The following is a 25,365-nucleotide window of genomic DNA, read 5'->3' as shown; positions in this document are numbered from 1 at the left end:
AGGATAAGAATTACTAAGTTTCAAATGTAAAGTTTTTTAAATTAATTTATTTTTATTTTTGTTCATTGGTGTTTTGCCTTAATGTATATCTGTGTGAGGGTGTTGGATCCCCTGAAACTAGAGTTATAGACAGGTGTGAGCAGCCATGTGGGTGCTGGGAATTGAACTCAGGTCTTCTGGAAGAGTAGCCAGTGCTCTTCACTGCTGAGCCATCTCTCCAGCCTTCAAATGTAAAGGTTTAAAATATAGCTACACTTCTTAAAATTTGAAGATCTGGCAAACTAAGGTAAATCTAAACCTTAAAATATAAAAATTACTACATGACAATATTCTAAGACTTACTTAGTATTCTATAATTGCTACTGACCTATTAACAAAACTATATGCAGATAAGTACTGAAGTCATCCTGGTCCCTACTTGAGTATAGCATCAAGGTATCAAGGTGTATTTCTATCTCATACACTAATTATGCATTTTAAGAGCAAAACATATATTCACTGTTTTATAACCTTTACATGCTATAGGAGCTCAGTAAGAATTTTATAAATAATCTCATTAAAGAATAAGTGCCTTTTGTCCTTTCTAATAAAAATAAAAAGGACCTTGGAATTTTATTTCTTTCCTTTTTGAGACAGGGTCCCACTATGTAACCTTGGATGTCCTGGACCTGATATGCAGGCCAGGCTGTCTCGAGTTTACAGAAATATGCCTGCCTCTGCCTCAGTGCTATGATTAAAGGTGTGAAGGAAGTAAAAACTTAGAACAAAAAGACAAAAAACAAAAAAAAAAAGTACAACAGATAAGATGCTAACCCAAAGTAAAATATTTTCTGAGCTAATACAAAGGTCATCAAAGAAAAATAAAGAGCCTTTTAAAATGTACACGTAGGGGCTGGAGAGATGGCTCGGTGGTTAAGAGCTCTGACTGCTTTTTCGGAGGTCCTGAGTTCAGTTCCCAGCAACCACATGGTGGCTCACAACCATCTGTAATGAGGTCTGGTGCCCTCTTCTGGCCTGCAAGGACACATGCAGGCAGAATAATGTATACATAAATAAATATATTTTAAAAAATGTACGCCTTAGGTTTACTTGTCTTTACTTAGAAGTCCACTATGTAAGTAATTACTTGAAAAGAGAAAAGCATAAAGAAAATCTATTATATCCTAGTCTATTAATCTATAAAATCTATTAATCCTAGGCTATACCTAGAATATTCACTTAGAAAAATACTGACCCTAAAAAATGATCAATTAGACAGGTATTTATACTTATATCCATACCTCACTCTGATCCATAAACACAAACATTTACAGCATGTCTTGGAGATGTAACTTAGTTGGTAGAGAACTGTCCTACTAAGCACAAAGTCCTAGGTTTGATACTCTGCACTGCATACCAGTGGTTATGGTGGCACAAGCTTGTCATCACAGCACTTGGGAGGTGGAGTTGGAAGATCAGAAGTTCAAGATCATCCTCAGCTATATAGTAAGTGGGAAGGTAGCCTGGGTACATGAGACCCAATCTCCAAACCAACCAACCAACCAAACAGCTCCTTACATTTTTTTTTTTTAAAGCAAATGAAAACAATTATTCTTGAGCTGAGGGTATAGTGGTTCATATATGTGATCCCAGCTGAGGCTGAGGCAGGCAGATGATGAGTTCAAGACCACCCGTGGCTATGAAGACTCTAACTCAAAAAGTAGAAAGGAGAAAAAAAGAGCATTCGTTCTTATGATACAAAGGAAACAAAGACAATACAGATTACAAGTAACATATTCTTACTGGATCAGTGATTAAGTCAAACTCTCAAACCTTCAAAAGAAATAACATTACCTATCCCCAAATAACTACTCTACAAGTAAAATTAAAATACTGTCAACTAGCATTTCATAATTAAAAGAGGGCAATTTATCTAGAAAGATGACATTATAATTTTTTGTTAGTTTTAATTATGTGTATGTGCGTCTGTGAATATGCATGCAGGTGCCTACAGAGACCAAAGGTATTGGATGCCCTTCAGAGCTGGAGTTACAGGTAGTTGTAAGCCAAACTGATGTGGCTACTGGGCATTGAACTCAGGTCCTCTGGAACAGCAGTTTGTGCCTTTAATTACTGCACCATCTCTCAAGCCCCAGAATGCTGGCACTCCTATCAATAATTTGAAGGATTAAGGTAAGCATATAAGGAAATAGGCTCTAAAATGTTAATAAACATGTATTTAAATTCAAAGTATCTGGACAAATCTTCCTAATTTTTGAAAAATACAAATGCCAAGATACTTGGATTAAAATACTTCTGTTAAATAAAAGTATCAACAGTGTCTTACCTACTTCGGAACCTCCAGATGTATAAATTTTGCCTTCTGCAGCACAGGCAGCAAGGCTGTCTCGAGGTGTTGGAGGGCCCAGTTTGGAATACCAGCTGTCCTTCACAACATTGTAGCAATCCATTCGCTTTATGGGGAAAAGCTGAGAACCACCCAAAATGTATACAACATTGTCCCAAAACACACATGCTGCATCTCTTCGTTTTTCAAAGGGGCAGCGAATGTCTGTCCAGCTGTAATCCTGAAACAAGACAGGACAGGAAGCTTTCAGAAACGGAAACTGGAAACGACAAAGCACAGATAAAGATAACACAAAGAGCAGGGGTGCGTTGACTTACTAGACTGCACATATACAATGTCTGCCTTGAGACTATCACCCAGCTTAAACTGAGTGCTTTCTTTAAAATGCTGATTAGCTAAGGCAGAGGGTAAGAGGAACGGACATAACTGGATGTTCCATGGCTTTGAAATAAACATATCTGGATAGATCATTACTACCCTGTCTCCTATTCCCTGTCATTGAAGTTTGAAGATTATAATGCTAAAATATGAAAAAAACATTGTTATTTTAAAAAAGCCCTTTATTTTTATTCTTTTAAAGTACGTGTATGTGTTTGTGTCTATACGTAGGTATGTGCATACCGAGTGCAGATTATTTAGACAATTATGTGCTTCAAGTAGCTGTTCTCTGCATGATTACAAGCACCAATCAGTTCCTTAGAGTCTGAGCACAGTGCCAATCTGCTTCCTATGTGCCTTCCTTTCTTCTTTCTTCCTTTTTCTGTCTTTCTTTCTTTTTTTCTTTTTTAAGACAGGGTTTCTCTGTGCAGTTATGACTGCCCTGGAATTTGATCTGTAGTCCAGGCTGGCCTCGAACTCAAAGAGATCTGGAAGTCTCTGCCTCCTGCGTGCTGGTATTAAAGACGTGCATGACCACCACCAGGCGAAAGATGCCTTTTTTGTTGTTGTTGTTGTTTTGTTTTTTGTATGTGCTTTTTTTTTTTAGTTTATTATTATTACTCTGGCTATAACAGAAGATAATCAACTTGAAATTTATTTAACTATTATGTATAAAACAAACTTACCCACCAACAAGTAGGTTTCAGATATGAGCAATAATTGTTGTATGAAAATTTAACTTACACTCAAGTTTCGTGATTTCAAGAAACAACAGTGATGCAACTGATGACATAAAGAGAGACAGAGACCGACAGCGGGAGAAGCCGACCCGGCCCTCAGTAAGAAGAGTATATCAGCCACTTCGGCAGACCCAGCAGAAGGGTAAACATGCACTCTAAGTTTCTATTCACATCAAAACTACTTTTCCCCCAAGACAAGGTTTCTCTGTGTAGCCCTGGCTGTCCTAGAACTCACTCTGTAGACCAGGCTGACCTCAAACTCACAGAGATCCACCTGTCTCTGCCTCCCGAGTGCTGGGATTAAAGGCGTGAGTTAAAGGCATGCGCCATCACCACCTGGCCAAAACTATGTTTTTAAAGTGAAGGGAGATTGAATGTGGCATCCTGAATAAAATTTTGGTATCATGTTTGAGTCTAGATTCTCAATTTCACTGTAATAAGTCTTACTGGAAGATGGCAACAGGTCCCAGTGTGTACTGTCCACATCTGCTTTTATTCAGCTGGCAGCTGCAACAGAAACTATAGGGCCCACAATACCCGAAGTGTCTACTGGTTGTCCCTGTAGCAGCTCTTTGCCTGGTCCAGGTAACTATCTCTAGTCAATACTCACTCCTTTCCTACCTAGTGTTAACTTACAGGATGTTTTATTTTTCCTTTTTAGCATATATTAAATGTAGAAAACAATGGGTTTCGTTGTGCTGTTTTCACGCATGCTTATGTTCTTAATTATATTTATGTCCTCATTACTCTGTCTTCTTTTTCCACATCCTTTGGGTCCTTCTTTTCTTCTAATTTTATTTCATTAAAAAAAGAAAAGTCGCCGGGCGGTGGTGGCGCACGCCTTTAATCCCAGCACTTGGGAGGCAGAGCCAGGCGGATCTCTGCGAGTTCGAGGCCAGCCTGGGCTACCAAGTGAGTCCCAGGAAAGGCGCAAAGCTACACAGAGAAACCCTGTCTCGAAAAACCAAAAAAAAAAAAAAAAAAAAAGAAAAGTCTATATATGAGAAAACACACAATACTTATCCAAGCCTGGTTTATCGTTTCTGTGTTGTGGCATCCAAAGATGCTTCTACCCACCTACCATGTATGTATGCATGGGGAATGTCCCCAAAGGTATAGCATATAGCATTTGTTTCTGCTGCTTTCCAAAATAGCTGAAAATGATCAGGATTAGGCACAATCCATACAATTCCCAATGTCACTGAGCAAAGAAAGCACTGTGTGTGAATGTTACTGCTGAGGTCCCTATAAGAATATCAAACTGATATTTTTATCTTGTTAGCATCTGCTGTGTCAGATGTTCATTAGATTAGAACATATCCTAAGAATAGAAGGCTGATCTCCTAGGCAAGAAAGTGCATTTGCAGGTACCTTTAACTCTTAGTGATAAACGTTGTTTTTTAAATAAGGAAAACAGAGCATTAATTACTCAGGTTTTTATCCTTAAATTAGGATCTTTGTCTCCCTGGGTTACTTGGTGGCACACCTATTGGCTGGCAAACACAACTACAAGACAAACAGAACGTCATTTTGAAGCTTTAGTCTTATCCAAGGACACAGAAAGCCTAGGGATAAATACTTTTACTTATTCATTAGAGAAAACTGTATACTGCAGAAGAAAAGTAATTACCACACATTCTATAGGGAGTAGTTCTTTAAAGGTAATCTAAATTATTCTCATATATTGTACAAATCCACTGAGCAGAAAAATACAACTTAATAAACTACATTAACTCAATCTCAGGTCTCACCATGACTCTTCACACAATTTACTGAAAGCTGTGTGGGAAATTTTCTGTAATTTATCTTTCTTTACCTTACTTTATCTTTCTATGATCTTCAATTAAATTTAGTATGAAAAGACTGGCCAACTTATTCTTTTAAATTATCTCCAACACCTGGTGTTCTTCAAATTAAAATTACCTGCCCAGGGACTAGGGGGATCGGCCTAGTGGTTAAGAGCACATACTTCTCTTGCAAAGGACCCAAGTTAGTTTCCCAGCACCAATGTTGGGTGGATCACAGCTGCTTATAACTTCAGCTCCAGGGGATCTGTGATGACTATTCTTGGTTGTCAAATGTGGCTGGCCACATTTGGAATTAACTAAAACCCAAGTGGCTAGACATACCTGTGAGAGGTTTTCCTTTTTGTTTAAGACAGGATTCTCTGTGCAACAGTCCTGGCACTCACTTTATAGACCAGGCTGGCCTCGAACTCACTGAGATCTGCCTGGCTCTGCCTCCCGAGTGCTGGGATTAAAGGCACGTACCACTACTATCCAGCTGAGGAATTTTTCTTAAATAATTTGAAGTGGGAAGACCCAAGTCTTTTGAGGCTGGAAGATCCACCTTTTATCTAGGCCACACCTTCTGCTGGCAGCCTGTATAACAGACATGGACCAAGGAAACTTGCTCTCTTTGTCTGCTTGCTCTTGCTGGCTACTTTGTTCCTTCACTGGTAGTAGGATTCTGGCATGTAGTGAAGACTAGCTGAGACATCCAGCCTCATGGACTGAACAATTACTGGATCCTTGTTGGACTAGCTGGACTACAGCTTGAAAGGCATTCTAATAAATCCCCCCTACACACATCCACACTCTTTCTCAGTTCTGTGCCTCTACAGCAGTGGTTTCCAACCTGTGGGTCGTGACTTCTTTGGGAGCTGAACAACCCTTTCACAGTGGTCTCCTAAGACCACCAGAAAACACAGACATTTACATTATAATTCATAACAGTAGCAAAATTACAGTTATGAAGTAGCAACAAAAATAATTTGAGTTGGGGGTCACCACAACATGAGGAACTGCTTATTAAAGGGTCGCAGCATTGGGAAGGTTGAGAACCACTGCTCTGGAGAACCCTGACTAACACAGATTTTGGTACCAGGAGTGGGGTAACCCTAATATAGTATCTGACACCCTCTTTTGACCTCTGTGGGGAACTAGACTCATGTGAACCCTTATGCCCACCCACACACATGCTCATACTCCTAATTAAAACTAAATCTTAACATGTGTCTACCTCACAAAATAAACAAAGACTCAAATTAATATAGCTAATTTTGTCAAGTCTTTAAGGCAGTGTTCCAATATCTTCCATGAACATAAAGGTAGTCAGTCTACTGAAAAGACTCAGGGAGAACATCTACTGTGAACAAGCCAAAGAGAACAATAGCTCATGACTGTGAGCTTCATACTGATAGCCGAGGAAGCCCACAGGTACCGTGATGATTCCTGTCACATTCCAGCAATGTCAGCTGCTGGGGCTCATAGCAAGAGTCCGGATCTATGTGGTCTTATGAAAGTCAGTTGTGGTGATACAGTGTACCCTAATAAAATTTGCCTGAAGATCAGATAACAGAACAAGCCACTAGATTAAATATAGAAGCCAGGCCGTGGTGGCACACACCTTTAATCCTAGCACTTGGGAGGCAGAGATCCATCTGGATCCCTGTGAGTTCAAAGCCATCCTGGATTACATGAGATTGACTCAGTCTAGGAGAGAAACAGAGGCAGGCAGTGGTGGCACACACCTTTAATCCCAGCACTTGAGAATTTAGCCTCTGCTGCTGTGGATATCATTCTATATAAATAAAACACTGATGGCCAGTGACCAGGCAGGAAGTAGGTGGCCAGGCAGGAAGTAGGTGGGACAAGGAGAGGGGAGAATTCTGGGAAGCGGAAGGCTGGGGGAGAGACACTGCAGCCACCGCCAGGACAAGCAGCATGTAGAGACTCTGGTAAGCCACCAGCCACGTGGCAAGGTATAGATTTATAGAAATGGGTTAATTTAAGATAAAAGAACAGTTAGCAAGAAGCCTGCCACGGCCATACAGTTTGTAAGTAATATAAGCGTCTGAGTGATTATTTTATAAGTGGATTGTGGGACTGCGGGGCTTGGGGAACCTGGAGAGAAGCCCTCCAGCAACACTCTGCTACTAGTATCTGGGAAGTACACACATCTTTAATCCCAGCACTAGGAAGGAAGTAATATGGCTGGGTGGAGAAAGGCATATAAGGCGTGGGGAGACAGGAATTAAAGCCTTTTTAGTTAGAGGCCCTTTTTGCTGGAGCCTTTCGGCTGAGAACTCAGAGCCATTCATTCGGTCAGAGGACTTGTGGACAGAGGATTCGTGGAGTTGGTGAGGTGAGACGTGGCAGTGGCTTGTTCCTTTGTCTCTCAGATCCTTCAGCATTTACCCCAATATCTGGTTCTGGGATTTTTATTAAAAGATATCTACTATTCCAGCAACAATCAGACTGTCTCTCATTTTGAGACACAGCTTCACTGTGTACCCTGGCTGGCCTGAAACTCAGAGCCCCACCAGCCTCTGCCTCTGCCTGCAGAGTGCTGGGATGAAAGGCCTGCACCACCATGCCCGGCTCAAAAGTCTTAGCTTTAAAAAGGCAATGCCACTGTCCTTGAAGGTCTATTCTTTAGCTTTTTATACATGTTCTTTCAAAATCATACACAATATATAACTGTCAAGATTCCACTCTCACCACAGGGTAGAACTGTCTCCTTGCCTTCTTCAAGAGAGAAGGTGGCTATCATACAGTGAGATAAAAGTAGTGTGATAATCTTTAGTAAATAGTATTTCTAATGAGAAAATGTGCTCTGGGTTGAAGATGAAATTTTTTAAAGGGGGTGGGGGTGAGTTCATATTTAGATGCGACCCCATAAAACCAAGCACTAAAATCCCTGTGAAATGTCACACAGTGTTGTATTTGTTCACTCTTCCTCATACACTTGAGCCCTTATAACAGAACAGACGCGAACCTCATACTTGGTCTGAGTGAGACTTTGGAATTCCAGCACCTGGGAAGTGGAGGCAGCAGGATCAAGGAGTTCAAGGTCAGTCTGGTCTACACAAGGTGCAGCGAGGGAAGGCTGGGATGGACCTCTGAATCCCACACGGCAGACGATTCATATGGTTTTCTACCTTCGTAACATATGAGCCCAGGTCCTCTGCTGGATTTACCATTTACTTGTTTGCCTGCCAGAGAATATGCTAGATCCCTTCTTCTCTATGGTAAGTCTCCCTTTCCTTCAGCACATGAAAGGGGTTAAATGAAGATCTTCACAGAGTTCTAAGCCTTCAGCCCATCCTTTCATTAGGAATCCAAATAAAAGGGTCAATTAAGTCAACTTTTATTTAGGTATCAGTATCATAACACATGGCCATGCTACAGTTGAGTACACACACACAAAGAACACTGAATACAATGAAACCTTTCAGCAATCACTAAGACTTGAAAGCTGAAAAGTAGGTACAAGATGGGACAAGGGAGACGCTTTTTACAATCTGTACTCTCAGTTTTTTGTCACCAAACAATACAAACATTTGCGTTCCGACACCAGTAATATCTACGGAATATCAAAGAGGCTTAGAGGGGAGCTGATAGATAATTAACAAGCACTGCTTAAAAATAGTCCTCTTAAAAAAATCGTTCTCTTTATTACTTCTTATTAAACGGTTTATTATTTGACTAATGATATAATGTTCACTTGGGGTATCCCAAATAAGTAATCAAAGTAATCACCTTATCTATTTAATATTAGAAATAATTAGGACTAATCAATTTAAATACTAAAATATTTTAACAATAACAACTGGTCAAAGTTTTTCAAGATGAGTTTTTACAACATAAAAGACAGGACCTAGCTCTCTTTTCTTTTTTCTTGGTGCGCTCTCTCTTTTTTTACAGAGAGGGTTTCTCTGTGTAGTTTTGGTGCCTGTCCTGGATTTCGCTCTGTAGCCCAGGCTGGCCTCAAACTCACAGAGATCCACCTGCCTCTGCTTCCCAAGTGATGGGATTAAAGGCGTGTGCCACTGATTCCTGGCTTGAGCTAGCTCTTTAAGAGACACCATAAATACTGTAAGTAGTTTCTAATAGTTCTCAGTTTCAGGAAGTAAGAAGTAACAGATGGGATGACAATTTTTAAATAAGTAGGTAATTCCTCCATTATTTGAATTTTCAACACTAGTAATCTATAAAAATTCTGGTTGAGTACAAAAGAAGGCATTGAGAATGGGCCATTTTAAAGAACAAAGCAAGGCATCAAGGGAGAATTCTGGAGTTCTCAGTACCAGGGCTTTGCAGAATATCCATTTTTTGTCAACTGTCCAATAAAAAAACAACACCAAGGAAAGTATTAGGTTCACAGGGTAAAGTGTCAGAGTTCTCCTCATTCGTCTCATTCTAGCAATGATGCGCCTTGCCTCCCTAATGAATTCAAGATTCTTCTGGCCCATCAAATACACCAGCATAGTCCTTTATTTATTTATGTTTTAAAATGTTTTCTACCAGATTTTGGTTTGAATATTATTTTTCTTTCTTTATTTTATTATTTTATTTATTTATTTATTTATTTATTTATTTATTTATTTATTTATTTATTTATTTATTTATTTATTTGAGACAGGGTTTCTTTGTGTAATAGTCTTTGCTGTACTGAACCTTGCTTTGTACTGAACCTTGCTTTGTAGACCAGGATGGCCTTGAACTCACTGAGCTCTGCCTCCCGCTGGGATTAAAGGTGTGTGCCATCACCACCTGGCTTGATTATTTTTTTACTGCCTAAATCAACACTACAGCTAGGCTTTAAGGGTACAACTATGATTATCACCTGAAAGCTGTAGTTTGTAAAAAGTATAATTAAATTGCTGGTTTTCAGTTTATACTTGGGAGGGCTATTATTTTTCCTTTCTTCATGCAAAGGCTCCTAAAAATTTTTAAAACAAATTATCACTTATATTTCAACAGGCTTACCCTCACCTGGTATGAAGCAGGTATGCAGATGTGATTAACCTTTTAAACACACTGAAGAAATTGTGTTTATTGGCTTGTACTACACATATACACGAATCTCAGAGCAGCCATCTGTCTTCTAATGTGAAAGAAGCCATGTGCAAGCCTGCATTTTGAGGTTGGAGGGATGGTCCAGAGTCATTTCTGGGTGACAGCATCCCAGCAGGGACTAACAAATACAGTGAATGTGATCCTGTCCTTGGGGAGGTGTTGTTGGTATCTGGCAGCAAAACACTCACTTTCTGGGTTATGACATTAAATGTTCTCAGGAGAAGCCCTGGAGGATTTCTCTACAAAACAGAGGAGGAACCAGCAATAATGATAACTCCAATTATCAATGAAGCAGGGCCAGGTATGGTCTTCTTAACTGGACCAGATTGATATAAGCTGTAAATCTGGCATATAGCTAACATGCTGGCTAAGGCTAGCTACCTATTAGAGGGAATTTCTTGTCAACTGCCAGAGAAAATGATATCATGATTTGACCTCCAGATTCTTTTGTCTCTAACTCCACACTATAATATAAGCTGCAGGGAACATGGACCAGCTCATCTTCACAAAGGTCTTCACAGACAATGTTGTTGATGCCCATGATGCTGAGCAGTTCTGGAGACCAAGACAGTAAAGAACCCTCCATTTCTTAGTAAAGACAGAAGATGAGCCAACTCATTTGGTTACTTTAATGGCCCTACTTGTCTATTGGCTCTAGGGGTCCAGAACAGAGGTTGGAAAACAATGGCCCAAAGGTCAAATCCAGTTCATAATTTTGTTTTTATAAATAAAACTCTATGGAATAAAACTATGCCCATTTGTGTTTATATACTGTTTATGGTTATTTATCTTCTATAGCAACATAACTGAGTAGCTGTGGCAAAGAAAATATGATCTGCAAAGGTGACAATATTTTCTCTGGTATTTTACAGAAGTCTGCCAACCCCCTGGTCTATAGTATGTTGGTATATGCAGGACAGATCAATGTCCTAGCTCCTCCTACACATTAGACAGGAGAGATCTGACTGTTCCTTTTAAACTCCAGAGAAGAAAGCCCTCTAATAAGTGGAACAAGCTATGGTAGTATGGCTCAGCAGCTCAGGCCACCCTGTGATTCTGGGGCAACAGATACTTCCTTTATATGGCTTCAGGAATGTCTCGATAAGATCATAGTGCACATCTGGGCTTATGGAGCAAATAAAGCAACTTTCTTTAAGTAGGAATCGGTCTTTTAAGCACATATAGCCTGGTTCACCAGTTTGTTCTAACAGAAGCAAATGTCTGACACAGGCTACCAACACATCATTAACCCACCCCCACTAGTTGTAATGGATCTAACCACAAAACTAAAATTATGTTGTATAGAAACACAAGACTGAATTTATGGAGGTTTTAAATGAGGACTGTAGGTCTTAAGTGCTTACAAGGCCAACACTTTAGTGACTGAGCTAGCTGTTCATTTTAGGTGTGGGGGGTACCAAAGATCACTTTTTAAAAAAAAAATCATTTTGGGGGCATTGTTAATGGTTTACTAAAATGAACACAAACAAACAGAAAGAATGCAAGACTGCTGACAATGATTGGCAGCCCCAAACAACTGCATACATAGTGCCTTGTGTACAAGACTGCATCTATGCCTTCCCACTCCAGCCAGCCTAATGCATGCCCAGTGAGTGTGTACTCACATGTGTACTCAATGAGTAGCACTCAATGACCACAGTGCTACTGAGAGGCTGCCAAAGCAGTAGTCACAGAAGTTACAGTTGCCCAAGGCCAATGTAGCTGGCCACTGCTGACACCTCAGCACCAGTGACAATTCTAAATCCTGATTTGTTACCACAATCTGAGGGAACCAGCATGTGGAAGGAGATAATGTTTGCTTTCCCAGGAATTGACACTTAATACAGATTTGAACTTGACATCCCTATGCTTTTATAAATAACTTGTAGATCAACCCTACATTATTACATGGATGTCTTGAAGGATCTACTTTACATAGAAAAAGGTATCAGACAAGTATCTTAATGCCAAGTAATAACCATCACCCGAAAAGGGGAGGGACTTACAAAAGAAAGGTATCATGTTGTGCTTGGATTCAGCATGGGTTATGGATACCTTACTGCAGATTCTGGGAGTCATCATTTAGGACTTTGGTATTTGCTCTGCTCCAGCAATGCATGCAATATCAGAAAAATATTGTATTTCTCCATACCCAAACACACAGGACTAAGACACAAGGAGAAATATGATTGGGCCATCTCAAGGATGTAACAAAACATCTACATATTTTTAAAACTTGTGTCCCTAGACCTATGACTCATAATCTGCTTCTCTAATTGGTATTAAATGTACTGGAAAATAGACTAAAAGTGTTGTTTCTAGATAGTTGGATAAAGGTATCTATCTTTTTTCTTTGTGAATACATTTTTCCAAATTGTCTAGAATGACAATGCATTATAATTACTACAGAAAGAAAACACATCTAGCCTAAGAAGCTGATTTTCACTGAAGATAATCATCGAATGAAAGCAAGGACATTAGAATCAGTGCATGGACTTGCTAACAAAGACTGAACTTTGTTTTTTCTGTAGTGGTTCTTTTTAAAGCACCCCAGAGCAGTTATAGAGGACATTTAAAATGTAATTCTCAATTTCCTTACCCTATAAAACAACAGGAACTAGGCAACCGATTACTACTTACCATGAGATATGTTAGTCTCTATATGTGCTCAGTTCCTTCAAAATAAAAATCAGAACAAATTAGTTACCTTTGGGTTAAAATATCTACAAGACTGTGGTTGGGAGCCTCCAAACAGAGCTATGCGGTAATCATGCTTCTTTCTTCTAGGCCGTGTGCCACCTGCGAGTTCTTCTCGATCCTCAGGAGACAGCAGATGGTACCTCATTCCACCTGCACAAAATACACGGTAACTCTTCATGTACTACTAAGTCAATGCTTTGAAAAGTAAGGTAGGTGCTAGAGAGATGGCTCAGTGGTTAGGAGCATTGACTGTTCTTCCAGAGGTCCTGAGTTCAATTTCCAGCAACCACATGGTGGCTCACAATGATCCATAGTAAGTTCTGGTGCCCTCTTCTGGTGTGCAGGCAAACACGCAGAGAGAACATTGTATAAATAATAAATCTTAAAAAAAAAAAAGGGGGGGACTACTTTTTTTTTAATCCCCCTGTAACTTAAAATTACTTTTCGATCCCTCTAGTGTTCTAGGAAAAAAGAAGACAGAGGCAGGATAAATGTCTAAGAATCCTCATCTTAATTAATTTACAATTCTCAGCAATCAATATTACTAAGACTATGTTACTCACTTACTACGTGCCAATGAACTAGGGTTACTCAAGAGTGGTTGTCAAAATAATAATCACTAAACTCCAGATCTCTTAAACCCAGTAATCTCAGTCTTCTTTTTCCTCATGAAATGTTTCACTATGTAACACAGGAAGCTGTCCTCTAAGTGGTAAGCCTCTTGCCTCAGTTCCTTAATGCAGATAACAAATGTGTGCCACTACCTGATATCAGTGCTCTGTTGTAACGGCATGTTAGAATCACACAGAAATCTCTATTTCTACCTGATTCCTACCACAGACCAATTACCATCTCTGCTGTGGGCACCAGGGAGTGGGTGCTAAAGGCCCCTCTTAATGTCATGCAAATGTGGTTCACACAGTAGCAGCTTCCTTAGAAATGCTGAACCCCACTACCTAAAAGCTACCACACCATCACCTTAGAAATGCTGAACCCCACTACCTAAAAGCTACCACACCATCACCTTAGAAATGCTGAACCCCACTACCTAAAAGCTACCACACCATCACCTTAGAAATGCTGAACCCCACTACCTAAAAGCTACCACACCATCACCTTAGAAATGCTGAACCCCACTACCTAAAAGCTACCACACCATCACCTTAGAAATGCTGAACCCCACTACCTAAAAGCTACCACACCATCACCTTAGAAATGCTGAACCCCACTACCTAAAAGCTACCACACCAATCCCTGTGCACTGGACAATCCCAAGTTGACTCAGATGCACATAAAACTTTGAGAAGAACTATCTTAGATCACATGCAATGAGGATTCAAAACTATTATGGATCTTCCTTAATTTGGCTGAGTCACATAATCAAAAACTGTTTAAGATGTCATTTTAAATTAGTGTGGGGAAAATGGATTGTCTATTAATGTTAGATAGTACAGGAAAAATTGTATTTCCTACCTCATATTTTCTTCTCAACAAAAATTGAAATTTGAAAAAAATCTCATAAATGTTGGAAAGGAAAAGTGGCAAACTAGGAAAATACCTACTACACAAAATAAAATTACAAAGCTATCCTCTCAGTAAGTTGAAGTCCAGCAACTTCACAAAAAAGTAGATACAGAACCTAGATATAGTTCACAAACAAAAACAAAAACAATTCTTCAGCATGTAAAGCATGCGTGACTAGTTACCACACTTCATTCAGATTTGCTTAATTAAATAAAAGGAAACACTATGAACAAAGTACATGAAAGCTATTGTGAACAAATTAGAAAAGGCCCAAGGGGGAAAAAAACCCTTCACTTTTTCACTATAAAATAATGGCTGAGGCTAATCCTTTTCAGGGGGCTGAGAACCCACACCAAGAAGACATCTTCAATGTTTTTTCTCTGGCTAGTGAGTCTGATCCACTGAATGGGTTTTTAGTCCATGGGAGATGGCCATGTGATCCATACATAAATGGGTATGAAGGCAACTTACTTATCACCATTTTAAGGCATTCCGGATTGTCTTGAATAAGTGGTTCAGCTTGTACGGTTTTACTTAGGAAATTCTTCGATATAAGAGGAAATCTGACTTTAGCCAGGATATCAACCATAAATGGCTGGCGATTAGGCTCATCATATTTCAGCCACCTCACTGCAGCATCATAAACCTAAAGGGGAAAACAGAACAGTAAAGTTCTGAGATGGCAGCAAAATTCCAAACATCTATTTTCACTCTGACACTGAAAAGGGGACAATTATTCTCAGGAGTTTGTCCAAATACTCATTGGCATTCCTCAACACCTGATTATACCTCCAACACTTCACTCATGTGTTAGTGAGCCTTTTAGGCAGTGTGTTTGCTATGACTAACTACGAATACACATAGTAATGGGAAGAATGTTAAAGTTGTGATTTAAAAAAAAAGATTTATGGGGTTGGAGAGATGGTTCGGCTGTTAAGAGCACATACTGCTCTTCTAGAGGGCCTGAGTTTGGTTCCTAGCACCCATGTCGGGCAAGTCACAATGGTCTCTAGCTCCAGCTCCAGCGGGTCCAATGCCTCTGGCTTTTAAGGGTACTTGTACACAAGTGCACATATCCACACACATATACATTAATTAAAAATAAAAAAAATAAAAATAATAAAATAAAATTCTGTAGAGGGACTTTATTTTTTCTTGTCTATGAATGTATGTGTCTCCGCATGTTGGTAGGTACTTGTAGAGGCCAGAAGAGGTTATCACATTCTATGCAGTTGGAGTTCTAGGCAGCTGTGACTAGGCAGTTGTGTTCTAGGCAGATGTGGTGCTGGGAACTGAACTCCATGGGCAGAGCAGCAAGTGCTGTTAACCACTGAGCCATCTCTTCAGTCCCAAAATTTATGATGTGTTTTTTAAAACAACAAACCACAGCTTCCTCTTCAGAAGCAGTCACATGATACCGAAAGAAGTCTATTAGTCAGTGATAGCTCCAATTATGCTCAGGACCAGGAACACAGGTTTCCCAAGAGGGCTTCCATTGCAGGAGATAAAAGAGTTATTTATTTTAACCTTGTATTTCTACACTGTGAACCAACAGACTTACCCGTTTCTAAAAAAATTTTTAAGATATACAATTCTATATTTAATAAAATATAGGATATTTATGAGAATTGCTTTAAAAATAATACTGTAGCATTCATTTAACTGCACTGAACAAGTTCAAGTTCATTAATATACTTTAACTTATAAATCATTAAATATCACCAACAACTTATTTCATATACATACTCATCTACTACACATATGTTTGAGTTAGTTAATAAATTATGGGAACTGGAATTTTAAAGACAGGCTTTTTATTTTACAACATGTTTAGAATGCTTTTTGGTCTTTTGCTAAGGTCAAGTGCATAACAGATTAGATTTAGTATTCTCTGTACCCAGTCACTACAGTATAAAGCATCTGTCATAACCAGTGAGTTAATATTCCTATATTAATACCATAATTTTTATATTTCTCTAGTGTTTATCTAGTATGATTTTCCTTCCCATTACTCCATTAAGGAGACCACATTATATTAAGTCAATAAATCACCTAAGGATTTTTTAGACAGACTGTGGGAACTTCTGACATTCCTTCTTTCTGAATTCTGTTCAGGTAAACTGTCCTCCGTTTCAGTTTGTTGGATGCTTGTGTATTATTAGCGTAGTATGCTTTTGGGGAGGGTGACCACAATGATTGTCTGAGGTTTCTGTTGCTTGATAAAACACCATGACCAGGGGTTGGAGAGATGGCTCAGAGGTTAAGAGCACTGACTGCTCTTCCAGAGGTCCTGAGTTCAATTCCCAGCAACCACATGGTGGCTCACAACCATCTGTAATGAGATCTGGTGCCCTCTTCTGGCCTCCAGGCATACATGCAGGCAGAATACTGTATACATAATGAATAAATAAATCTTAAAAAAAAAAAAGATGAAAGCAACTTGAGGAGGAAAGGATTTGTTTTAGCTTTATCTCTCAGGTCACACTCCATCACTAAGGGAAGTCAGGGTAGGAATTCAAAGCAGGAATCTGGAAGCCAGGGACTGAAGCAGAGGCCATGGGGAACTCTGCTTATTGGCTTGTTCCTCCTGGCTTGCTGGACTCTCCTGTATCAATCATTAATCAAGAAAATGTCCCACAGACTTGCCTACAGACCAGTCTTTTTTTTTTTTTTAAAGATTTTAAAAAATTATTTATTATGTATATGACTTTTTATCTGCATGTATAACTTTATGCCAGAAGAGGGCATCAGATCCTACTAGAGATGGTTGTGAGTCACCATGTGGTTGCTGGGAGTTGAACTCAAGAACTCTGGAAGAGCAAGCAGTGCTCTTAACCATTGAGCCATCTCTCCAGCCCCTGGACAGTCTCAAAAAGACATTTTCTCAAAATTTAAAATTCCCTCTTTCAGATGTGTCTAGGTTTGTGTCAAGTTGACAAAACCCAACCAAACCAGTGACAATTAGCTTTTTTATGACATCAAGTGAGCACGTACTCAATATGACATCACTGATGACCACCAGCTGGCAGTATCTGTCAGGTTTTCCAGTATAAAGTCATGTTTTCTTCACCTGCATACAAGCCAGTTAATTTTGATGAGAGAACTGATGTGAGTTTTTTCCTTAAAATAATTTTTATTTGTATTTTATGTGCACTGGTGTTTTGTCTGCATATATGTTTGTGGTGTTAAGGGTGTCAGATCCCCTGGAACAGGAGTTACAGACAGTTGTGAGCTGTCACGAGGGTGCTGGAAATCGAACCCAGGTCCTCTGGAAGAGCAGCCAGTGTGCTTAACCACTGAGCCACCTCTCTAGTCCTGAGAACTGAAATTTTTATCTTCCTTTTCTTTTCTTTCTTCTTTCTTTCTTTCTTTCTTTCTTTCTTTCTTTCTTTCTTTCTTTCTTTCTTTCTTTCTTTCTTTCTCTACATTTGTTAGAATGTAAGGTCACATTACATTCTAGCTGGTTTCAACATCTTGGGCTCAATTCATTCTTCTCCTTTAGCTTCCTAGGTAACTGAACTTTGGACACACTGTTGTGCCTGACATATAGAACTGTGAGTCTATTAAAGTCACACAACCTGCTCCTAACTACCTTTGTCGAATTTACATGCCTGACACTTAAACTGATGGTTCTAGAAAACGGAATGTAAATCAAGTCATGCTGGGCTAAAATCAAGGCCAGAAGGGCTACCTGGAGGCCCCATATGACAAATTATTTCTTGACCAATTCTAGTCTCTTATCAACCATATGTACTGTGGACCTCTTCCACCTCCAAAGCAGCAATGACTGGTCAAATCTTTTGTACACTGTACTCTCTTCCACAATTAAGGACCCTTATTATCACATAATTATAATTATAACCTACCCATCCTCTCATCCTCATCTTGGACACATGCTCTAAGTTCTCTACTACATGTAAGGTAACATAAGTTCAGGAAATCTTTTGGGGGAGGCATTGCTGTGTCTAACATGGTACCCAATAGTTTTATCTCTACCACGCAGTCTGTAGTTCAAATAGTCTTGACTTTTCCAATGAAAACGACTTTGTGATAATGTATTTATTATAAAGAACACATTTTCTCCTAATACAAGACTTTTTTGTTGTCATGTATTAAAACATCATGTAGAAGGAATTGATAAAGAATTTTCTACCAAGAACCACCTAGGAAGACAGTACTGTGAGCTACCTGATCCTCTGCTCTCACGGTCAGAGTGTCCTGGCTGAGAAGCTGAGTTACTCGCTTGACATCAAGTTGTAGAAATTCATCAGTTTTGTAAACTTCAGTAAAATGCTGATGAATAAAGTCATCTGCTGTTGCTTTCAGTTCAGGACAGTCCAGACACTCAGCAAGCACACTTATACCTAAACACAGAGAGAAAAGAAAAACAGAAGACACCGCTTTTAGAAAAAACATGTGTTACCCCGGAACTTGAGAAGATAATGCAGGAAAATCTCAAATTATAGGCTACTTTAGACTACAGAGTAATACCTTGATTTAAAAAAAAAAAAAGTGCTGTGTGTTTTAGGGGGGTGCAGGAGAGGAGACAAAGCCAGGCTTGAGGAAAATTTAAGTAGATCTCATGAATCTAGGTCTTGTTCCAATAATTTGTCTATTTTTGTGGCAATATGAGATTGTTTTATGCTTGACAATAAGACAGTATCAGTTTTTCCAAACTTCTCTTAAGCATTGTTAAACACTTCCTTTTACAAATAAACTTAAAACTAATTATCACATCTTACTTAAAAATGAGGTGATTTTTGTTAGGATTGCACTGAACTTTTGGATTGTTTTGGGGGGACAGCTGCAACATAGAGGAAGAGGTCCATGTAAGAACTAGACATCGGGCGAGGAGACGGTTCATCAGATAAAAGGACTTGCCACCAAGCCTGATATCCCTGGGACCCATGTGCAGGAAAGGAGTCAACTCCCACAAGTTGTCTCCTGATACTGGGCACATTAATCCACAATACATCCAACTGAAAAAACTACTTGACATTTCAATTTATTCCACTCTAAATTATTTATGACATTCAGCTTTTCTTACATCCTTTTCTTATACTTTACTGATAAAAATATGTATTATCCTCTCATAAGTTTTATATATTTTCCAAGGGCTGGAAAAATGGCTCAGTGGTTAAGAACACTGGCTGCCCTTCCAGAGGTCGTGAGTTCAATTCCCAGCACCCACATGGCAGCTCACAACTGTCTGTAATGGGGATCTGATGCCCTCTTCTGGTGTGCATGAAGGCAGGTCATTCATATAGATAAAATAAATATTAAAAAAATAAGTTTTGCTCCCGGGAAACGGGGTGCGGCCGGAAAGGGGGCCGCCCTCTCGCCCGTCACGTTGAACGCACGTTCGTGTGGAACCTGGCGCTAAACCATTCGTAGACGACCTGCTTCTGGGTCGGGGTTTCGTACGTAGCAGAGCAGCTCCCTCGCTGCGATCTATTGAAAGTCAGCCCTCGACACAAGGGTTTGAAAAAAAAAAATAAATAAGTTTTGCATATTTTCCATTTAGCCTTTTCCCAATTATTCTACTTTTGTTTTGGAGGGAATTTCTTATGTTCTCTATAAGGAGACAAAGTACTATCCACAGGCCAAATCTAGTCAGTCCTTAATTTGTTTGTGTGCCACCTTGCTAGGGTTACTGTTTTTATGTTTCATGTCAAATGCTTAAAAAAGGAGGAGGAGGAGGAGGAGGATAGAAGTAGTAGTGGGCAGAGGGTGGGGGGTAGGGGTGGAGGTGGGGTGGAGTGGGAGGCAGGGAAGAAGAGGTGGGGAAGACAAATGCTAACAAAGCCTCAAGTATTTACTATCTATTCCTTCACAGAAAGAGTACGGCAAACTCTCAGATTATTTTGGTGTTTGAATTCGCAAATAAATGCCTTTCTAAATATTAACTGAGTACCCCTCCCCCAGTTTCAATTCCATGTCACTTATTACCATGTTATGCACTGATTTCTGCTGTTGTTTTGTTTTTATAGCCCTTGGGGCTTGGAATTTGCCAGGCTGGTCTTAACTCACCAAGATCTGCCTGCCTCTGCCTCCCAAGCACCGGGATTAAAGGCGTGCACTACCATGTCTGGCCAATATAGCTTTGATGCTTTCATATTTATACCGTAACTCACCACTACCAACCAGATGCCAGGGTAGCTGGTATCTTTCATCTCTGAACACTTATGGCAAAAAGCATGCTACTTTTATATAGATTTGCTTACACCAGTGAGATGCTTAGATTTGGCCTGTGGTTTATTTGGCCTGTGGTTTATGATTTATGTTTTTACTGATTTGCAAATGAGGTCTCAATATGTCATCCAGATTTGCCTTAAACTCACAATCCTTTTGTCTCAGCCTCTTGAGTGCTAGAATTACAGGCACCATAACCAGTTAAAACTTTCATTTTCTTAAACATCACAAATAGATACTGAAAGCACAGAAGTGCCTTCATCACCTATTGTTATGTTTAGATTTTAGCTTGTTAGTAATCTGAGAATTCCAGACAGTGAAAGAGAAGGATGGAATTTTTGAATACATCCTCTATTACTAATAAACTGCAGAGGGTAGTTTTAGGTTTACATTAAAACTGAAAATAGAGTTCCCTTAAATTTCCTGTCATCACAAACATGAATTAATCTTCACCAGCATTGTCATTATTTTTTTAAAAAATAATTTTATGTGTGTGTTTTGCCTGCATATGTCTGTGCACTATGTGCATGCAGTGTCCACAAAAGCCAAAAGGGGGTGTTAGACCTTTGGAACTAAAGAGTGTTGTACTAAAATTTGCCTGAAGATCAGAAGACAGAGCCAGCCACTAGATTAAACATAGAGGTCAGGCAATGGTGGCACACACCTTTAATCTTAGCACTCGGGAAGCAGAGGCAGAGATCTGGATTTCTGTGAGTTCAAGGCCACACTGGGCTACACAAGATTAATCCAGTCTAAAAGAGAACCAGAGCTAGGCAGTGGTGGCACACACCTTTAATTTCAGCACTTGGGATCACACATCTTTAATTCCAACACTAGGAAGGTTGAGACAGGAAATGATATGGCCTGGCAGAGAAAGGAATATAAGGCCGGAGGAGACAGGAACTTGCTCTCTTTCATGCTGAGGAGTTGGTGAGGGAAGAGGTGGTAGCTGTGGCTTGCTCTGCTTCTCTGATCTTTTAGCTTTCGCCCTGATATCTGGCTCTTGGGTTTTTATTATAAGACCATTTAGGATTCGTGCAACAAGAGTTACAGACAGTTGTGAGCCTTCATGTGGGTGCTGGGAAACTGAATCTAGGTCTTTTGCAAGAGCAAAAAGTACCTTTAACCACTGAGCCATCTCTCCAGCCTCCATTATTATCATCTTCAATGGAGAGGGGAAGAATTCTTTAGAAAAAAATACATTCATTGCTGGATTTGAAATGTTTTTTGCACTAAAAACAATACTGGTTCTAAGTGAAGCTAAAGTCATGCACATCTGTATATGCACATCTGTATATGCACATATCCTTGTTCTTTGTTCAAAGTTGGCATTATGGGAATCCTATTTCTGGGAAGCTTCTACTCTTTTTTATTGATCTGAAATTTAAATAATAAAAATGAACCTCAATTTCTGTGTGTACTAGCACTAACTCATAAAGACAACACACCGGGACCTCCCCAGCCATCTGAGGTGACTGGTTTCAGCTCTCTGCTTCTGAAGACAGCTTGGTCTTGCCTTTTGCTTTCCTAGACACAGCACCACTCCTGATGCTGTTCTTTGAGCTTTCCTTCTTAACAGACTTTGAAAGGCTTTCTTACCTCTTTGAGCAGGATGCTTAAACCAAGAAAGATAAAAATAAATTTTTCTAAAAAATGCTTTGGTTATATTCCAAAGATTCTGATTTATTGTGTTATCACTTTTAATAGCCTATAATTTGTTTTTTAATACTTCTTTAAAATTTTCTTTTCAATTTCCAAGTGCTGAAGGAACAGGCCCTTCTAGAGCTAATTTCTTGCCGTACTGCACTGCTGTTGGGGGTTAGGCCCTACACTTCTCTCCTTTCAGGAGCTCTGGATTTTCCGTTGCTGGTCACCAGTACTTATAAACAGTCCTAGGGAATAAACTTGTACTCATTCTCTGATCACAGAATCTAGAATCTATCTAAACAAGTTTGTTACTCAAATTCTACTTCTTCTAAGCCCGACATTTGAGGTATGGGCAATTTCTGAGTTATGTATCATAGCCTCTCAAATTCCCTTTCTGTTTAAAACAACAAAAGTCATCTTATTTTTCTGGACATGGTAGGCCATGCCTTCCAGCCCTCAGGAGGCAGAGGCAGGTGAATTTCTAAAGTTTGAGACCAGCTCTGGTGTATACACTGAGTTCCCAGGCCAGCCCCTGTCTCACAAAACAAAACAGCTCATTTTGCCACCACTGAAAATTCTAACCAGGGTATTCTTAGTGATGAAGCTAGTACTCTCCTGATCCAATAGTCTCTCAAGAATTGGAGACTACGTCTTCAAACAGAAACCATTTTGTGGGACATTTCATACTCAATCATGATATGATAGAAATAGTAGTTTGTTCATTTTAGTAACCCATCACTTATCTCTAAAAACTTATACGTTGGATGTTAATTTTTGGGTGGTAAATTCATATAACAAAATCTACCACCAGTCACGTTTAGTATATTCATGTCATCCCATCATGATTATTATCTGGCTCCAGAGCATTTTCATCACCTCAAATCTAAGCTCTTGATTTTTAAAGATAAAAAATATCACTAGGATATATCTAAGGAATATCTTAGTTCATGAGTCAGTCTTTGTACTCAGCCTGAAATTGTCTTTAAAGTCCAAATGATTTTTCCTTTGCAGTTTGCTGACTTTTATGCTTCTTTTATCTGCTCCTGAAGCTCCTGCTTCATATTAGTTCCCTGTTTCTTCCTCTACGGGCTCTTTCATCTTTCGGTAATGGCTTCCTTTTATTTGTAGTATTGTAAAATGGATAGTTTCCCAACTGATCTTTAGTGTGAATTTTATGGGGCATCTACTTTACAATTTGATTACATGTCAAGATTGGAAAACCATGGGGCTTTTGCCCCTTCAAACATCTTTTCTGTATTTTTTTTTTCTTTCCTGAGACAGGGTTTCTCTGTATAGCCCTGGCTGTAGACCAGGCTGGCCTCAAACTCACAGAGATCCACCTGCCTCTGCCTCCCAAGTGCTAGGATTAAAGGAGTGCACCACCACTGCGTGGCTTTTTCTGTATTATTATTATTATTATTATTTTGGTTTTTCAAGACAGGATTTCTCTGTATAGCCATTACTGTCCTAGAACTCACTCTGTAGACCAAGGTGGCCTTGAGCTGACAGAGATCCACCTGCCTTTGCCTCCTAAGTGCTGGGATTCAAGGTGCATGCCGCCGCCACCACCCACCTTATCTATTTTTAATTTTCTTTCTATTTCTTGTCCCCAGGAGCTATTCATTTTGGCTGTTTAGTGTGATTTTTCTGTCTCTCAAACTACTAGGTTTCCTTGAACTTTGTATGATTTTGTTTTGTTTTGTTATTTTGAGACCAGGTCTCACTATAAAGCCCTGGCTAGCCTGGACTAGCTGTATACACCAAGCTGGTCCTGAACCTGCCTCTGCTCTCTCAGTATTGGGTTGTAGGTGTACACCATCATGTCTGGTTGTATTTTGCCCAATTTAACCAGTTACCATGGGTTCCCTCAGCACCTGTATAAGTTAAGAGTGGCAAGGTGTTTTTTGAGGCAAGGTTCTTCTGGAGATCTTGGGCAGGAGTTCTCTAACGGGCTGGCAGTGACAGTTATGTTCAGATCCACACAGAAAGGAGGCAGAAGTGGGTCCTCTCATCCTACCTGCACCAAGTTACTGAGGGACTGTGAATGGCTCAGAGCCACTGTCTGCCACTGTCCCCCTTTTTTGAGACAAGGTCTCATTCTGTAGACCAGGCTGGCCTTGAAATAGGGGCAATCCTCCCACTTCAGCTATCATGCCTAGTTGAAGTCACTGTCTTTGTCCCAGGCTTAGGCTCAGAATCAGGCTCCTTTCTAGGCCACTGGGGCATCCTTTCTCTCTTAGCTTTGTTAACCTCCCCCCCCCCCGCCCCGCCCTCCCCAAAAGAAGTAAAACGCTAGATAAATAGAGCTATTACCTATAGCCCAGAAGATGCCTGGTACATAGGTGGATAACAGGCAGTATTTATTTCCTAATATAGGGTCTGTCTTACCATGTTGACCTATGGCTAACAAAGAAATTCCATCAATATGTTTATTCCATAGCTACTTGTCCCACTCCATCAAATGCGGTTCCTTTTCTGGACACCAGACCAGTCTCATCTTTATCCCTTTGTCTGACCTTTATTCTTTTCTGCAATTATCCTGTTTGACAGCCTTCCAAGTTTTTTCCTCCCTAGGCTCACAGTGTGTGTGCTGGAAGGAGTACAAAGTGCCCTAGGGAGGAAAATTGGGACAGAAGAAGTCCGAGCATCCCCAGAAGCCCTCTGCCCAGCCTTCATTTCCTGTCCTCAGTATCCCTCCATCCTTCCTTAGAGTCAGAAATCTGAGTGTCGACTAGGTTCCAGGCCCCTCGATTTCCTTGATTCTACTTTTTCTCCATGTTGTCCTGGATCTCCTTCTCTTTTCCTAAAGCCTATGAATTACAGTATGGATAGGAAAATGTAACTACAAAGAGCTGAGTACTTGCTCGCTGCCAGTAAGGATCATCTCACCTTAATTTATGATTTCTGTTTCCTACTGCAAAACAAACTGGTCAATGAAGAGACAGCATGGTGTACTAAACAAGTATCAGCTTAC

At 39.8% G+C, this 25,365-nt stretch overlaps 1 protein-coding gene across 10 annotated transcripts in view; it reads right to left on the bottom strand.

Annotated features, from left to right (window-relative positions):
- Positions 1 to 25,365, bottom strand: part of Klhl7 (kelch like family member 7) — a 54,967-nt gene that overhangs the window by 7,249 nt on the left and 22,353 nt on the right. For all 10 annotated transcript variants that reach the window (XM_076566744.1, XM_076566750.1, XM_076566746.1 and 7 more), the window contains 4 exons: positions 18,741 to 18,916; positions 15,024 to 15,198; positions 13,036 to 13,178; positions 2,327 to 2,567 (listed from right to left, as the gene is read on the bottom strand). In XM_076566744.1, the coding sequence (XP_076422859.1) occupies positions 2,327 to 2,567; positions 13,036 to 13,178; positions 15,024 to 15,198; positions 18,741 to 18,916 (735 nt within the window). The remainder of the gene's footprint in view (positions 1 to 2,326; positions 2,568 to 13,035; positions 13,179 to 15,023; positions 15,199 to 18,740; positions 18,917 to 25,365) is intronic.

This window comes from Peromyscus maniculatus, chromosome 3 (genome assembly GCF_049852395.1).
Source record: "Peromyscus maniculatus bairdii isolate BWxNUB_F1_BW_parent chromosome 3, HU_Pman_BW_mat_3.1, whole genome shotgun sequence".
NCBI classification, from domain to species: Eukaryota; Metazoa; Chordata; class Mammalia; order Rodentia; family Cricetidae; genus Peromyscus; species Peromyscus maniculatus.
This window is presented reverse-complemented; position numbering and strand designations above follow the sequence as displayed.